The following is an 18251-nucleotide window of genomic DNA, read 5'->3' on the forward strand; positions in this document are numbered from 1 at the left end:
TAAAGGAAATTATGGCAGTAATCACTTTACTAGGAGCAAGGAGTGCCAGTTATTCTTTCATTTTAGGTCTTTGTCAGCAAAACTCCGGTGAAGGGAAATAGGAAGCATACATACCCCGTTCCCATTCCCATAACCAATGTGGCAGCATTGTTAATAGATCAAATTCCTCTCCCACACTGTACCCCATCTAAGACTCAGCCTAACAGCCAGTCATTACCACTCAATTGATGAACATGTGAGATGAGATCTATTTTCTATCTCTGTCTTTTTTTTTTTTAAAGATTTTATTTATTTATTCAACAGAGATAGAGACAGCCAGCGAGAGAAGGAACACAGCAGGGGGAGTGGGAGATGAAGAAGCAGGCTCATAGCGGAGGAGCCTGATGTGGGGCTCGATCCCATAACGCTGGGATCACGCCCTGAGCCGAAGGCAGACGCCCAACCGCTGTGCCACCCAGGCGCCCCTATTTTCTATCTCTGAAACTGATGATCATGGAGTATCATCAAGGGTGAAAGAGAAAAAACAGGTTTTGAAAGGTGAAAACAGAGGAAAAACTTTAACTGTGCTTCTCACCAAATCCTCTGTTACTACCTTTCCATCTGTAGACTAACAGAACACTAAAGGTTACTTCTAGCTTTGAAATTTGATGGGTTAACACTTAAAAAAAAATCACTGATTTTGGAGTCTCCAGTCATATAGCATGCACACTTCGGCTCTGCTATAAAATAAATACATAAAGAATAAAATTTGTCAATTTATATTCTTATGGGGAATTACTACCCTCAAAAAGAACTGTTTAAATTGCGTTTGTCCTAAGAAAGGTTTTTCATACACCCTCATCCCCTCCAAGGGTGCTGAGGAGGAATGGCCATTTCTTTTAACAATGTGCATCCTCTTAAGGAGCTATATAGTGGGTTTCTGTGCACATCACCTTGTTGGTCTGAATTTGTCTGCATCAGTAAGCAGACATGAGAGCATGAGAGAAGCAACACCTGGGTCAGACCCCACCCACTCCATCCGTCTACATGTTCTTTGACATCGGCACCAAGGGACATTTTGAAGAACAGAGCAGTCCATGAAGGCCATAAAGTTCTGAACACCACAGGGCTATTTAAATATCATAAATATTCCATTTCCTTTAATGAGAATTCATTACTGATACAGCCATGGTACTCTCACATGAGCAACAAATACAGGTTGTAAACTCCTGCCCCTACAAATAGGCCTCCTTCTATGTGCCGCCATGTTTGTGGCCTGAGAACACTAAATTAGTCATGAGATCACTGTATTTTCTACAGTAGCTACTGGCTTGGAGACATGAGCAACACTAATGCCACGGCTTTTTATTATTGATAAAGAAATATGTTCCAGTTCATCAAATTACATTGCAGTGCCTTGCCAGGCCAAAAGTCTATGGTAACTAATGATTGGGGTTCTTTAGTTGCAAAGAATGTCTGTTCCCTTCCAGGAGAAAAGCTTGTGGGATGATTTTTTTTTAAATCTTCTGCCAATATGGATATGAGAAAAAGAGCTCTGAAGTGGAAATCAAGGAGCTTCTCATGGGTATGTTGGATCAACTTCAGCACCATCAAAAAGGGGCAGTCAGTCTTCCAACCTGCATTCAGGAGTTAGGTGGTTCCATGCTGCTGTCAACAAAGCAGGATGCAGCATTCCCATATAAATGTATAGAAATAAGGCCATTGAAAACTATTGCCATTGAAAACTTCTGTGGGAAAAATTCACCTGAATATGGATGAGTCCTCTGCTGGAAAAATGAATCTTTGTTGAAATGGAGAGGTGCAAAAGTGCAAAATTCTTAGCTTCCCTTGTCTAAGTATGGGTTCATCAGAAGTAGGCCCTGAGGCAGATTCAAGTACAGGTTTATTTGGGAGACGATCCAGATAGGGGAATCAGAAGTGAGACAGGGAAGGGAAGGCAGCCAATCAAAAGAGTGTTGTAAAGCCAGTTGTCACAGTGAGCAGCCAGAGCTTAACCCAGCTGAGGGTGCTAGCAAACATGCAGGACACACCTGAGAGTTATCTCACCCAGGTGGTGAGGGAGCTGAGGTGTTTATCCACCCACCCTTTCATCAGACTTTGGTTGAGGGCTTCACCTGGGGAAAGAGCAGTATTAATTCTCCAGCATATCCAGGCTGCAGTATCTGGGAAGAGAACCCCATCTCCGCTTTGGGGAAAGCCATCAGGCAAACAGATGGAGGTGCCGGTAGTTGCTTCGCATAAAAGTAGTAGGATACCAGGAATGTGGGCAGTGTCCCAAGACATTGGTGTCTTGGGAAACACCCCTTGTCCATATTTATCTTTCTCTGCTATTTAATAAAGTAAAAGGAGCTATCATTTGATAATTACTTGCCTGATTCTAGGTACTGCATGTTTCGTAAACATCATCACAATTAATCCTCATAATAATTACATAAACTGGTATTGTTTTCATCTTTCCATTTTGCACATTAAGAAATTAAGACTGAAAGAGGTTGAGGAATTTCCCCAAGGCCACAGAACTCTTAAGTGGTGAAGGAAGGCTTCAGGTCCAGGTCTTCAGGCTCTTACAAAACCCTGGTTGCCTGTAGTAAACAAATGTCACCACACAAGCATTTGGATGAAACAACCTTTCTCAGCAAATTTGATTGGTAGTATCTTTTTGATTGATAGCTTGATGGTCCCACATTGAGGCTCTTGGTTACCATGACCTGTGGTTATATCCTCCTTCACAGAGATGCTGTTCATGGTCTTATTTCCATGCACACATCAATCGATTCGAATCCAGACTTGTTCTGGCTTTTGAAGTGAAGAAGTTGTGCCCTCAAAAGTCAAGGGGGAAAAAAGTCAATTTGCCCTTTCTAATACAAAAGAATCAACATGCTAGAAAGTCAGACCCCAATCATGATCTCAGCTTCTCCACTACCATCTGTGGGAACTTGGGATCATGACTTGCCTTCTTTGGGTCTTGGTTTATTTATCTGTAAACTGAGGATAAAGATTCCTATCATAGAAACCATAATAAAGTGAAAAATAGGTATTTTCAGGACTCAATAAAGATTAGTTCCATCCTTAAATATTGGGATGATTGCAAAGAGAGTTGAGTGTTCTCTAATCCCCAAACTATATTTTGGTCCACTCAGCTGGCCTCAGTGACCAGGATGGTGCATCCTTTGCCTTTCTGTAACTAGGGTTGAGTAGGCTACCTGGTGCATGGGAAGGTCTGAGTAACTGTGTGTTTATTTGCACATGATTGATTTGTTAATAAATTTTCCAATGTTTTTGAGACACAGATTCCAAAGACGACCTCCCAGCAGCCTGCAGTTCTCTGGGACACCCTGCCCTCTCCCATTGCCATATACGTCCCACTCCACCCCCACCCCCGCACTTTTGTGGCTTGCTGATCCTCACTGAGCATAAGAGGAGGGCACCGAAATGTCTCTGAAACTTTTCCAGAGACTAAATATTTGGAGAGTTAAATTGAGAATATATCCATTTTCACACAGATTCCTTTGTGGGTAATTTTGTTCAGGGGCCTTCAGTTATGACATATGTGTTCATTTAATCAACAAGCACTCTTAATTAAGTGACTGTTCTGTGCTGGGCACCTTGCTAGGCACTGGGAATGCAGAGAAGAGAAGGATAAATTCTTTCCAACCTTAATTGTCCTCGCCCAGTCAAGGACAGAAGACAGAAGAAACCAAAAATTGATGAGGCAAGTCCTCATGTGCAGAATGCTGAGCACCATATTAGCTCTCACATTACTCAGGGTGGGCTTGGCTACACTGGGTAACAAACAGCCCCAAATCTCAGTGGCTAAGAGAAGAAACACGTTATTTTTTACTCATGTTGCATGTATAAAATGTGCATGGCAGAGGGGTGGGATTGCTCAGGGACTCAAGCTGATGGAAGATTCATCCTGACGTATGTTTCCGTGAATATTTAGACAAGAAAATGCAAAGCAAAGAATCAGACACTGGCTATTAAAGCCTGACTAGAAGTGTGACATATGTCGTTTGCTTCCATTTCATTGACCAAAGCAAGCCGCATGGCCCCACCTATCCTTAAAGGGAACCTAGAAGTGTATTCCTTCCAGATCTCCAGAACAAGGAGAAATAGGTTATTTGTGAACAGCCCAAATGGCCACTCCCAGTTGCTGGGGGTTTTACTGAACTGTTTCTCTCAATGTCATTTCTTAGTTCATAATTCTGTCTTGTGTTTGTACAAAAACCATCCCCTGGGAGAAAGTCCCTCTAAGTTTGTTCACACTTGTCTTCACGTGGTATTTATTTTTCTCTTTCATGGACACTGGCCCAGTGGGTGCTGGCCACAGAGAGAGAAAAATGCAGGGTTCCTGTCCACAGGGAGCTCACAGTGTGGGAATCAAAGGTGACTGCAGTTGGGTTGGAAAACCACTTATTGGGTACTTGCATGGGATGAGAGCACCACAGAAAGAGTCTGGAAGACTCCATGGGAAGCTGAGTACTACCACAGCTGGCTGATGATGTTCTCCCAATATTAATGCCAGGAGAAGAAGGAGCAGAGGGCTTTATGGGATGGAGCACTGGACGGATGAAAGTGTCTACTGCAGAAGCATGAAGTCACCCATCATGCACGGGAGAAGTTGGGTAGCGTCAGCCCTAAATTCTTAGGACAACTCCCAAGAGCCCAGTCAACAAGATGCATGAGGTATTTTCTTGTGCTCCTGGGATGAAAGGCCAGTGTTCTGATGGTTGCAGCAGCCCAGATTCCTTTCGCTCAAACATGTTAAGGTGGCTAATTTTTGGATCTTCATCTTGGGTGGCTCCATGTGATCAACATGAGATCAGTATGTCTACAGATGCCATGAATGTCCCTGCTACAGTTTTTTTCCCCTAAACAAAACAGAAAATACTCTCCATCCCTTGCAAAGCTCCATTTGGACTCATCAAACTCAGGACTCAGGAAAGCAGCCAGGAGAAGCAGGATGACTGACTGCTGTTGCCTTGGTAAGGGGAATCCACTCTGAGGTTTCTATGGGAACAGCACTGCTTGCCTTTGCTGGCTCCCCGGAGCTGGCGAGATGTACTAAAAGGAAAATTGGGGGAGAGAAAGAGAGGAGCAGAAAGAGATTTTGAGGATTTTTAAGGCATTTGGGGGAACCCTCCACTAGATGTGTATCTGTTTCCAGCACACCATGTGGGCCATTTGGCTCCAACACAGCCTGAACAGGGGAAGCATGTACCTAGAGGCACATGCATTCATGCAGCTCCCTCGGACTAAACACCATCCTGGAGAAACAGACGCCAGCATAAAGCAGGAGGGAATTGTCAGTAGGAGGATTTCAACTCCAAGACCAGAAAAGAATGTGTCCTTGTCCCCAGGCCGGACCAGCATCCCATCATTGTTATAATTATGAAGACTCACAATAGGTGGCCCAGGAAGATGGTGGGAGGCATTTTACATGCTCTGCCTGCACTCTTCCCAGCTGCCCTGCAAGGTTGGCATTCACACACCCATTTTAAGAACGAAGGAAATGGGGCTCTGAGAGAGGAAAGGATAACCCGTGAGTTATAAAGGTATACAAACCCAGATCTGATTCTCCACGCTGGGCCCTTGTGCAAAATCTAACCACCAGCCCAAGAACAATGTCAGGTTCCCAAAAATGGGTAACCATCCAGCTCCCACCTTGACCAGAAATGCCTGTGGTTCTTTAGATTTGGGTGTGAGGAAGCGTACCCGAATGGAAGGCAATTGGGATGACATCAGCACTGCCATTAGCTCTGCAGGAGGCTCTAGCAGCCCTACCTTGTTTTGTAGATGAGGAAACTGAGATCACGAAGCACTGGGAGGAGCCTTCTAGTCCAGTGTGCCACTCTGCATCTGTACATTCTTGTTTCAGACAGCTGTAGGTGTTCTGAAAGCACCAATTCTCAGGTGTGTTTGGAGCCTCAGAGTCTGTACCAACCAGGTAGGGAGTTTGCTCGGCCTCAAGGAAGCAAGCTCAGCTGCTGCTGGCAGCCCTTTTCTTGACCGGTTGGGCCAGGTGGACAAGGTGGTCATATTCCATACCCAGTCAGTGTCCAGGGTCTGCTTCCTTTAGCATTCTTCATCCTACTAACACTTATTAGACACCTGCTGTGTGCACTAACCATCCTCTGAGCTTAGACTGGAGGGAGCAATGAAGAGGAATTGATGGGCATTTTTCACATGGCCAACAGACATGCAGATGATTTCTTGATGCACCTGTGACTCTGTCTGGGGCCTTCTCTGGTCCCACGAGCACACTGACTTTGCCAGTGTAGAGCTGAGAAGTGTTAAGGGTCAGCCCTAAAGTGTTTAAGGCAGCCTTCAACAGTGGTGGATGAGTATGAGTGGACAGCACTGAGGCATATTCTACACCATCTCTCAGAGGGACCCCAGCAAGTATGAGCCTGCTGTCTTAGCCCCGTACCTGATTTGTCTCCCTCCTCTCCTGCAGTGGGATCATCTCCCAAATAAACTGTTGCCATTCAGATCTCTGTCTCAAGGTCTGCTCTGGAGGGACCCAGTCTCAAACATAGGTATGTGGGACCTATGTAGGAAGGCTTATTGGATGGAGAGCAAGAGGAGAGGGCCTCCATCTGAAGTTTTAAAAACCTTTTCTTGTGACTTTCATCAAAAGATAATGAATCTATAAGAGGAAATAAAATATATGTATTCTTCTTTGCAAACTGTGCATTAGCTCTTTGAAATTATTGTTATAATTTCATCACCAGCCCAATACATGTTTTCAGAAGATCTATAATGAATAAGTAGCCAGAGTGGGATCCAGGTCGTAAGCTTCCTGGGGAGTACTGACCCTGGTCATTCTTTCCACGTTGCTGTGAACCACCAAATAAGAATTTTGTTGTTGTTCTCAAAGCAGACCAGTTTGAGAACACTGACTCTCCTCTGCCTTTCCCACCAATCCCATCACACTCACCCCTTATCTAGCCACCAACCAGCCCCGTTCAGTTTTAGGAGGAAGTCCACCAGTGGCCTGCTTGGCCAGGACTTCGGACAGCGCCTCAGGTCTTCCTGAGCCAGCACTGGGCTCTGTGGGTCCCACCTCATCCAAAGGCATAGCCTCCAGCATGGTCTTCTCCAACAGCCCCCGCCAGGTCCTAGGGTTGGCTGGGCATCGAGACCTCTGCCAAGACCCTTCCCCAATGAAAACATGAAGCCTAGTGGGTCCATTTATTCATGGTCATCACACTCATTCACTTGGGTGTTTGTTGAGTGCCAGGGAGATTTAAAATCAAAGTGCCTGGATTCAGAATGTAATGTATCACTTACTGACATGGTACCCTTGATCGAATCATTACACCGTGGGGTCCCTGGGTTACCTCACAGATGAAGCAGAAGAGAAGCAGGGAGGATGGAGCTGGCATAAGGGTGGGCACCTTGCAGATGCAGACTGGTGGGTCTGCAGTGCCGTGGCCTCCACTCCCCTCACATGCTGCCCTCAACCTCATTTTTGTTCAAAACCATGTTACTCCTCATCTAGGAAGCCCTGAGGGGCAGGAAGTAAAGAAGTAGCTGGCTTCAACCTGCCAGTGGCAGAACATACCTCAATTCCCACTTCTGTACCCACCTCTACTCCTCATTGACCATAAGTGGTCCCCACGTGTTATTGCTTTGCGTGGTACCCATCACAAGGTGGCTTCGGTTTCTCAAGAGTGATGGCTGTTGTGATCCGTACATTAACTTAGCATACTAGTTCTGTCTCTGATTCTCTGGGGATAGGAGGGCAATAGGATGGTCACATTTAAGCCATGAACTGGCCAGTGCAGAGAAGCCCCACAGCAACTACACAGAGAAATAGAAAGAAAGAAAAAAAAGCAGCCTACCTTTTCCCTCTGCTGTGTGTGGGCAGAACATAGATCTGATCGGATCCCTTACTTGGAGGAAGTCCCAAGTAGGAAGAGGCCACCTAGCAGAGTAAGACTGCAACTTGATGCCAGGAGCTGGAATAACAGCAGGAGGGTTGTTACCAGGCCTGCATCTGCTGTGTGGGTGGCCCTGCTCTGCAGCTTCCAACTGTGGATCCTCGAGTATGGAATTGAATCCTCTGTCCCGTGGGCTCCTTGTCTACAAAATGGGAATAATAGCCTTCTTTGAGGACAAAAATGGATAGTGGGTATAAAGGGCAAGGCATGGTGCCTGCCAGTAGCTGGTGCTCAGTGATCGTGTCATCTTGCACAGGTTTGTCATTGGACATCTGCCCACCAGAGCCTTTGTCTCAGCCCATCTCAGCCCATCACCAGACAGCCCATCCCAAGCCCCACCTCCTCAGGGCACTGAAATGTCTGTGTAATACAAAGGGAACATCAGAAAGGAGAAGTCGCCAAGATGTGGATGGTGGTGGTTGTTTTTTCAGAACCAAGGATTGGGACACAAGGTCTAGGCAACTCCAGGTGAACATAGGGACCAGTCAGTGCTGGAAAGTCTCTAGCCCACCTTGCAGGGCCTCTCCTCTCCTTACCTTTGTTGTGCTCCCTATCACGGGGGTAGCCCACAGAGACCATCAATGTCCTGGGTTTGGGAAGTGGACAGAAAGGGACATTTCTCGTGGTTTCTGACCATACTGAGCAACTTGGGGAGGGGAGGGCAATGTGAGCCATGGGATGGTCATTTGGGCTAAAATTTATTCAGGGGAATTCAAAGAGAAGTTCAAAGGAGAAAGTGTGAGAAAGCATCTCGTAAGAGTGTAAGACATCCTGTGTGCACGGGGAGAGCCAGGAGGTGGGGAAGGAAGGACAAGCAGGAAATGACTGGGGGCTGCAAAGGCCAGGTCTCTCAGGTCCAGCCTGTGTAGACACTGTTGGCGGCAGGGAAGTTTCAGGGAGGAGGAAGTCAAAAGGTTTCTCATCAGGGAGGCTGGAGGGCTTCGCTAGCTCTACTCACTGGACAAGAGCAAACCAGCCAGAAGCATTAGGCCCATAGAGGGAAGATGCTGGAACAGAGACACTTCAGTAAAGTGGCTCGAATCCTTGCAGTGCCCAGGGCCTGATGGATGAACTTCAAGCTTGTTCTATGAACCTTGTCTCCTCCTGGTAATTTCTAGACCATAGTGTCATTTGGTCTTCAAAGTGAAATCCTCTAAGGCTTGCCCTCATTTTTCCCATCCATTGATCAGAAGGACTCAGTGCAGCCTGTTTGGAACAGTTTTAGCTTGGAAAGCCACTTGGGGGTGGATCATGATCTCCTTGTCTTTCCTTATCTCCCCCATTTCATCACATGAAGGATCAGACAAAACTAGCAAGTGTGATCACACTTGTGACATGCACAGGTGATCTATGCTTAATATGCTGGATGCACCCTCCGGCCTTACCACCACCACCACTGTGGCTCTGGCGAAGACTTGCACGATGTCTTTATCAGGTGTTGCCCTGGAAGCAGAGAGCAGAACTTTTTCAAGGAATAGCCAAAGGCTTGTGTCTTGGGCAAACCCCTGGCCAGCAAGCTGCAAACCAGAGGTTTGTTCTGTGCAGTCTTCCTGGGTCTGTAGCAGGACTGGGCCCCAGGTGTCCTGAGCGGTCACCCATTCATTCTTCAATGTCACTGTCTTTGACTCCCCTCCTTCCCTGGTCTCCTCCCCTTCCTCACTCACAGTGTGTCCAGGAGTCACCTCCAAAAAAACTATGTATCCCCAAATCCTTGGTTGAGGGTCTGCTTTGGGGGAAACCCAAAAGCAAGACACGTGGCAAGCAGGTGTCATCTTGTACATCCTCCCCATCGACTGGTGATAGTTGTCCCACCTGTGCACTGAAGAAGGACGGGGAGCTTGTGGAGATCTGAAAAAATGCCACTTTCATCAGCTGGTCACATTTGCTGAAGATGGAGTCAAGGGCGGGGTAGTGTGCACAGCTTCCCATGGAGCCTGGTCTGATGCATATTCTAGGGAGGAGGGCCATGGGTCCCATAGGAGGCCTTATGGAGGCCCTAGCCATGAGGCTGTTGGGATTTTATGAGAGGCAGGGAGAGATGATCATTTGGGGATGCAGGATATCCCAGGCTGATGTTATCATCTGTGCAGATAAAGATATAAAAAGAAAGCAAATGCACGGTGTGCTCAAGAAATGGCAAATGATCCTGTCTGGCAAGAATATGAGAGCACACGCAACAATGCTGACTGTCGAATTTCCAGCAGTGAGAACATAGCCTGGCACCCAGTAACTGCGCAGTTAGTAATGGAGTGAACGAGCACATGCAAAGTATAAAAGGGTGGGAAAAGAGAAGAAAGTTCTAGTAGGGAATAGCCAGGACCAGCTTGGCACTGCCAGTGTACAGAGTGGGGCTTCCATCTCCTAGCAGAGAAGGTTTGGGAGCAGGGAGAGGGGTACGAGCAGCTCTGTGCTTGATAGCCCAGTTCATTGGTGGCAAATGTGGGTCACGTTCGAAAAGGGAATGAAAGAGCAGGGGGGTGTTGTACCAGGCCCTCGGCCCAAGGCCCAAGGCCCCAAGCTAAGGCAGTCCTGGTGGGAAAGGAGGGACAGTTTAGAGGTAACCCTGTGTGTACCATGGACCCCCTTGGTAATGCAGGAAAGCCTAACCTGACCACATCTGCTCAGAAAACCATTTTTCAATGCATGTGATCAACCATATAAGCTTGCAAAAGGAAACTAATCATATTGAAATGAAGTTGTCGGAGTATTAGAAAATAAACTTGCATGAAGTTAGTTCATGTAGTTACTCATGAACACTTTAAATCACAAGGGGTGATCCAAAACCCCCCAAATGCTGCAGCAGTGAGTGAGAGTTGCCATGAGTGTAGTCATGTATCATGAAAACATCTGTTGGGGGCTGAGTCCCCAGTGCTTCTCACACTCTTGAGGTTTGTCGCCCACCTTCTTATCTGGAGAAAACACTAAATTCCACTTAGAGATGTGTGAACATATAGATGTAATTTTTTTCTCATCCAAGTTCATGGATTCCGCATTAAAACAAGGACTGGTGTAACCATCCCAGTCCTCCAGCACTGAAAATATTGTCCTCTGTTCTGAGCTGGTTTTCTCTCTCCATTCTTCAGCCCTGCACGAATTCCCCAATGACATCTTCACCAACGAGGATCGAAGACAGGGGGCGGTGGTTCTCCACGTGCTCTGCGTAAGTACCCTTCTCGGGGCTCTGCCTGGAGGGTCCGGAGGGGAGGCCTGACTGGTGGTGGGTGGGCACAGTGAGACGCATAGCTGGCGTGGGTCCCCTGCGCCCCATGGAGGACAGTCTCCAAATGCACCTTCTGTAGGAGGTCAGCCGGGAGATAACAACGTGTTCTGTTCTTGATATCAGAGTCCAAACCGTGGGCTCCAAGGTCAACCAGACTTGCTCTCTATTTAACCTTGCTCTCTCTCCTCCAGTGCCACCCTCTTGGGGGACCCTTTTCTAACCAGCCTCTCTAAAATGCCATCGCCTTTCCCCATCCTGGGCTTTTTCTCCACACCACGGATCACTGTCTGACATAGTATGCTATCATTATTTGTTTCTTGTCCCTCAACCTCACTCATGCGCAAACCCAGGAGACCTGGGACTAGGTCTCGCACATGGCTTCTTTCCCGGACCTGTTTCTGGCACACAGTAGAGACAAAGTGTTTGTGAAATTAATGGATTACACATCACGCTACTGACATAGCATCTGAGGCAGAGTAGGTGGCAATAAATGTTTGTTCTAGTTTTTAACGTCCACCGCTGCCCTAGCACTTCCTCAGCAGACCCAGCGGAGGGAAGGCCTTCAGTTTTCCTCATCCCCATTTGGACAGCGTGGGGAGAGTGTGTGCGTGAAAATATATCTAAGGAGTGGCCGCAGAATCAGAAAGACCCAGGCCAAATTCTGGACTAGGTACGTCACTGTGCTTTCCCGTCTCTATGGTATTCACTCTCCCCCGGAATGCTCTTAATTCCATTTTGGTTATTTATTGCTGTGAAACAAATTCTCTAAATTTAGTGACATACCCAATGACCACTCTCCGTTACTCACGGGTTCTGTGAGTCAGGAGTTTGGAAGGGGCACAGAGGGAATGCTGTGGCACAGGACCTGGGCCTGGGAGGGGACAATTCAGATGTCTGGCAGTGACCCCGGCAGCTGGGCTGGAGCCCCTGGTGTTGGAGAACCCCCCTCCCAAGAGGGTTTCTCCGCCCTCATGTGTGGTGTCCGGGCTGGGGTGACCCTCCATTGTGGCTCCGTGTGACAGCCCAGGGCTTGGAGAGGGACATTAGGTGAACAAGGAGGAACACCCCCCACCCACCGGAGATCTGTAATGCCCTGGTTTCTGAAGTCACATGTATCATTTCCACCAGATTGTATTACAGTCACAAACCCACCATGACTCAGGGGCAGGGGACAAAGACCTTCCTTTTCAGTCCATACGCTGGGCTCTGGAGTCAGACTGGGCATGGGTTTGGAGCCCAGTTCCACTGTCCTTGTTTTGTGTGTGGCTTCTGACAAGATGTTTAGCCTCCCTGGACCCAAAGCTACCCTAAGCCTGACTCCCTCTGCGGTGAAAGCAATCAACTCCTCAGGTCTTTCCCCACTTGCCCCAAACCCCTGGAACGTTCCCCTTGAAGAAAAGGCGTGAGAAGTCTTGTTTTAGCAAAGACATTCTATAAAAACACCAGATAAAGTAGACTCTTTGCCATCCTCCCTGCCCTTCAGGAGAGTCACACGTGCAGAGCAATTAATATGGATGCCAGCTGCCACCTTTGGCACCGAGAAGGCTCCCCTGTCTCCAGGCTGAGGAGACCCAGTCATTGAGTTGGATCCAGAATTCCCCTGTAGCCGTTAGCACCCGTATGCTTTGACAGTTGCGACAGGAGAGTCCCACTTTCAGCACAAATAGCACGAGCTTCCATTCTTCCGAGGTGTTGTTGTGGCCCTAAGGTGGCAGGGCCCTTGTCCCCACCTCCCCTGGCAGATCCTCTGAATCCAATGAAGACAGAGCACAGTACATTTGCCTTGCTCTTCATGAGCCAAGACTAGCCATAGGCCTCTGGTCTCTGTGATAATACAGTTCTTAGGGGGAGTATGAAGGCAAAGCAGGACAAAAACAGATCAATCCCCCTTAGACACTCCCTTGCAAGAGTAGACACAAGCCTGCAGGTTAGCGCTTTGTCATCACTAGTATTTAATACCATAGTTAGCTCCTGCCTTGGGCCCTGCATTGTAAATATTACAGGAGCAAGGAGTCCAGGGGCCACGGTCAGCTTCCACCCCTTTAATGCTCTCGGCAATTCTCTGCTCAGATGGCCTGTTCCTGCTGCTACAGCCTCAGCTCTGGCTCTTGGAAGGGAGAGACCCAGGCAGAGAAGCTTGAACCTGCTGCCTGGGGCATCCACACACATGCACGGGGGGGCGAGGTGGAGTCGGTCTCAGATGAGGAGTAGGGCACCTCTTCTATGTGGCAGAGGAGCATGGTAGGGTGGGCCTGCTGGTGCCCTCCCGAAGTCAAGGGCCAAATCTTGTGTTATCCTCCCCAACAAGGATATAAGACGTAAACCTCATGAGGAAGTCTCTTGGTACAATGTCTGGCACATTGAACAACAGCGGTTGCACAGTTGAGCGCAGGAATGAAAGATTCTTTTTATCCCTTCATGTACCATGCTCGCTTGAGCACTTAGGATGCTCAGGAACTGTTCGATGAACTTCATTGGATGTAAGAAGAAACACTGCCAGGGTCCACCTGTAGCCAGATGGATGCATGAGTCAAAGCTGCAAGGAGCCAAGTGTAGATTTCCTGTTCTCAGCCATCTAGAAAGCATTTCTGAGCCCCCACGCATGGGAGCGCTGGGCTGGACCCCTCTGGAAGCCCGGATAGAGCCTCGTGCTGCAGCGGCCCACAGCCTTGTGGGGAGAGGCACTTATGGACAGCTCCTGCCACATGTTAAGTGCTGGCCATGCTCTGTGCCATGTGTTGTGGGAGAGCAGAGAAGGCCTCTTCCAGCGTTGGAAGGTGAAATTGGGTTGGAGTAGGTTGGCATTTTCCAAAGGAGGGAGAAAAGGAACTCTAGGCAGGAAAGGGAAACCCATGATCAAAGCTGTGGAGACTCAAGAGGGAAGGACAATGCAGTGAACAGAAACTAAAGACAGGGAAGGTGGGGGGCGGGCATCAACTGGGAAGCGCCATGAGGTGACTCAGCTACTGAGTTGGAAGTGGGGGGAAGCAGATTCCTGACCTGGCCATCCCTCCTTGCCTAGGCATGGCCAGAGAGGACCCAGCATGGTCTGTGCTCTAGTCAGGTGACGAAGACCCAGGCAGGCCACAGAGAAGGGCTCAGGGCCATTTGGGCAGAGGTCCCAGAGTCCCAGTACCCCAAGAACGCTGCAGGAGTGGGAAGGGGCATCAAGAGGGGTATAGAGGACTGAATGTCATCCAGCTGCCTCTAGGCCCCTGAAGAGCAGGGTCTGCCCATCCAGTGAGGTGAAGGCCCCAGAGTTGTGTCCTGTCACCCCAGCCTGCCCCAGGGAGAGGGCCATGGGGCTGTCCTTTTATTGCGATTCACTGATGGTCATTTCAGATCTAGACCAGAGAACCCAGTCCTTTCAGATCTTACTCTGAAACCTGACTAAACTTCACATTTGCACTCAAACTCCAACTTCCCCATTCCAGTTGGGCCTCATGGGTTTGCTTTTCATGTGGGGCCCCATAAAGCTCATAGCCTTCAGTCCCAGTCAGTTCCTGGTCTGTGGACATGGATGCTTCTGAGGATACCCCAAAACAGTCTTTTAAACTGTTGCTATCATAACTTGCTTCTCTTTTCCTTTGACTTTCACACAAATACTTTCCTCTCTTGTGTGAGCTTCGTGGAAATCAAATAGCCGTCTGGTTAAACTTTCCGAATGTGCAGCTTTCGTTTTCCCTTGGATCTTTCTGGTTTTGTGGATTTCAGAAACCCTAAATCCTGAGGTTGCCCTAAAAAAAATATTTCTATTCCTTCTGACTGTTCTTTATGTATGGGTTCCTTACTAGTGTGGAAAGTCATCTTTGGTATAACTTTATCAACAGTGAATATCCCCAAGAAAACACGCTGGTCTTAGAACCTGCTTTGTAGCCAGTCTTATAATGTTGAGACACGAAAAGCAGTATTCTCTGTCTGTGAGGAAATTTGCACCCTACAAGCTCATGGAGGCTGCCCTAAATAGAGCGAGAAGCCTGTGGATAATTTTGTGATTTATGAATATCTTGTGAAATTTGCTAATTATCCCGCTAGTAGATAGTTGAATCTTTGAGATTATAAGCCAAGCTATACATTTTCTCATCTAGTAAAAGAAGCTTTAAATAATCAATATTTGAAATTCTTTCTCAAAATGGGTCTGTCCTTAATAAGTCAACTTCCATTGCCGAAATACTCTCTGTGTACCTTGTCAGCTTTCAAAAATATTCTTCCTAAGCTTCAAGTCGTCTTTTCACATTTTTAATGTAATTCCTCTTTTCTGGCAGACGGATATTTCTATATGTGTGTGTGAGAGAGGTTGTATAAATGATCACACTCCTAAAAATGAAGGTATAGCCTTTATGAAGGCAAATTTCTGCTAAGTGAATCTGGTGGGGAGATGGTCCAACAACTCAGACCCATCCGTGGACCAGCCCAGGAAAGAAAGCAACGAGAGTGTTTCTGATGTCCATCTTTGTATTCTAAAACCTGGGTATGCTTGGAGAAACCCCACAGGAAACTCGGGTGTTGACTCTGTGCACGCAGAAGGGACTTCCTCCTCTGTGGAGCATTAGGGCAGCCACCACTGGGGCCACACCAGGCTTCCCAAGGCAGCAAAAAGGATGCACGGACCACTGGGAGGTCCCTGGCCATCTGCCTCAGGCCCACTCTGCCCAGTGGTGGGGACTCCCTTGTCCACATCTCCGTCTTCACTGCACCCCAATATCCAGTGCTGATTTTAGGGGCTCATGTATATTCACAGGGTGGGACATTTCAGAATTAGAGGCAGGATTTTTGTGCTGGGTCATCAAGTCAGGGCTCCCACATGTGGAGGTTCTCCGGGAATGGCAATGAGGGCCATTGATGTCCATCCCTGTGGCATCTCCATATGGTGGTGACCGGGGCTGGATCCCAAGCATGGGGGCTTTCCTGAACTCTCACATCCTGTCCGTATTTCTTTTCTCCAATAGCCCAAGGACTTTTTAATCTGGTCGGGGCATTTAGGGAACCTGGCTCTGTGAGCCTCCATCCAAATTGTCTTATTCCCAGATCACCCTACTTTTTAAACTCAAAGAATTGCTAATTTCTGTTTCATGGTTCCATTAAGACCTGTTTGCTCTCCAAAGCTGAGGAGGAAACCGGTTGGCATCGGAGGAAGTGTTGGGGATGTGAGGCAGGGGGGATACCAGGCTCCGTCTGGAATTGTGGTTTTGCTAGGTCCATTCCATATTGTTTCAATGTTGCTGTATTCCCAGGGCTCCCAGGCAGGCAGAGTGCCTAGATGACCTGGATGTATCCATCCCACCCTCCCTGTCCACCCCATCTCTATTCCCATGCTGGCCTCCTTGTGCACCTGCTCTCCTTGCTCCCTCCCTGTACCATTCACTCTTTCTTAATTCCCAGCCCCAGAGTCGGCTCATTTCTTCTGCCTGACCATGGGTCACCAGCCAGCCTATTGGTTGCCCTCCCCTGGGTCAGGTCTTAACCAGTCAGCTTGATCAAAGCACAGGCCTGCCAGCAGCAGGTGCAGAGGGTGAGGCAGCTCCTGAAGGAGGAGTCTGGGCTCTGCGACCCCAACCCCAAGCTAACCCCCTCCACCCAGAGCGGAAAGTGAAGGCTGATTCGGATGTGTTCTTGGAGTGGCTGGGTGGGGGACCTTTCTGGGGAGAGCCCACGTCCCAGGCTGTCTGTTCCCCTTTCAGTCCTGGGGGGGGAAGCTGTCTGGAAGGGGTCTCACCAAGGGATGTCATTTCCTTATGGCCTGAGTTTCTTCCAGTTCTCTCTGCTATTTAATTTTAATATCTGGAGTAGTTTCTCTGGATGTGCTCCTCTCCCTGGGGCCCAGATTGCTTTTGTTAAGAGCCAAGGAATAAACTATTTGCTGCAACAGCCGGTTATTAGGGGGCAGAAGGGCCAGGCTACCAGCAGGAGGTGGAGGGGGCCCCTTCCGCTACCCGCCCCCTCACACCAGCCCTCTAAGAGGCAGCTTTGCATGTCAAAGCTCTCGGTCCACCTCCACCCCAGGGGTGATTTTTTCTTTCCAAGGCTATCCCTCTGCTTTTTTGGCTCTGAAACAACTCAACTTTTATACACCAGCCCTATCTAATAGAACTTTCCATGCTGGTGGAAATGTTCTCTGCCTGCGGGGTCCAGTAGGGCAGCTGCTGGCCTGTATGTAGCTGCTGAGTATTCCAAGTGTGGTTAGTGTGATTGAGGGACTGATTCTTTAAAAATATTCATGTTAATTAACATAAATTTAAATAGCCACTTGTGGCAGGGGGCTGCCCTAGAAAACCTTCAGATGGATTCTGATTCAGCACCTGCCCTTCCTTTTTTATGTTGTGAGCTTGAAATCAAGAAGCAGAGACAGGAAGAAAGGTTGCCTGCAAAGAGGTGTTGCTCCCTCACTCCATTTAAGGGCTAGCCTGGGTTTAGCAATTCAAACCAATGGGATGCAGGAAAGACATTGCCAGGGTCCAACGGGATGTTCGAAGAGGAGGCAGGACATCCAGATTAGGCATGAGGACACTTGTGTATCACCCACAAGCTCAGTGCCTTGGAACAGGTCACAGAACTTCCGACCTCAGTTTCCACATCTGTAGACTGGAAGGTGCATAGTTGGTGCTCAGTAAATGGTAGGTTTTTGATCTTCATCTTCTCTCCATCCCACACCCCTCTAAGGACGGCTCACCTATGATTAACCAGTTTCAAACACCTGTCATGGGACGAGAGCCAGATCCATTCAGAAGCAGCCCTGTCCTTGGGAGCAGCCAGACAGGGGGCATCGGCTTCTCTGCAGCTGGTGTCTTGCCAGACCCAGGGCTCTGGGAGAGAGGCTGCTGTGGGGTTTTTGAAATTTAAAGGAACCTGTATGATCTGGTCAGCAAGGTCCCAGCAACAGTTCACTCGCTGGGCAGACGTGTTTAGTTAAGGGATTTCACCCTGGAAGAGAAAAAATGATTAGAAGAGCTTGTGGAATTTTCTGTTTATTCTTGGAAAAGTGCTGAGCATGTCCTTAATTTGTCAGTGTCAACACAAAGCTAAAACTGGCGTCCAGAGAGGATTAGCACAAAGAGAGTAAATTATTATGTTTCAATAGATCTTAA

General features: G+C 48.0%; 1 protein-coding gene across 1 annotated transcript in view; it reads left to right on the forward strand.

The window, feature by feature from the left end:
- The window catches only part of SLC24A3 (solute carrier family 24 member 3), a 472071-nt gene that overhangs the window by 269311 nt on the left and 184509 nt on the right, over positions 1–18251 (forward strand). Inside the window, exon 3 of the mRNA XM_026502959.4 lies at positions 11030–11106. Coding sequence (XP_026358744.2) covers positions 11030–11106 — 77 coding nt within the window. The remainder of the gene's footprint in view (positions 1–11029; positions 11107–18251) is intronic.

The sequence above is a fragment of the Ursus arctos genome, unplaced genomic scaffold, assembly GCF_023065955.2.
Source record: "Ursus arctos isolate Adak ecotype North America unplaced genomic scaffold, UrsArc2.0 scaffold_16, whole genome shotgun sequence".
Classification (NCBI taxonomy): domain Eukaryota; kingdom Metazoa; phylum Chordata; class Mammalia; order Carnivora; family Ursidae; genus Ursus; species Ursus arctos.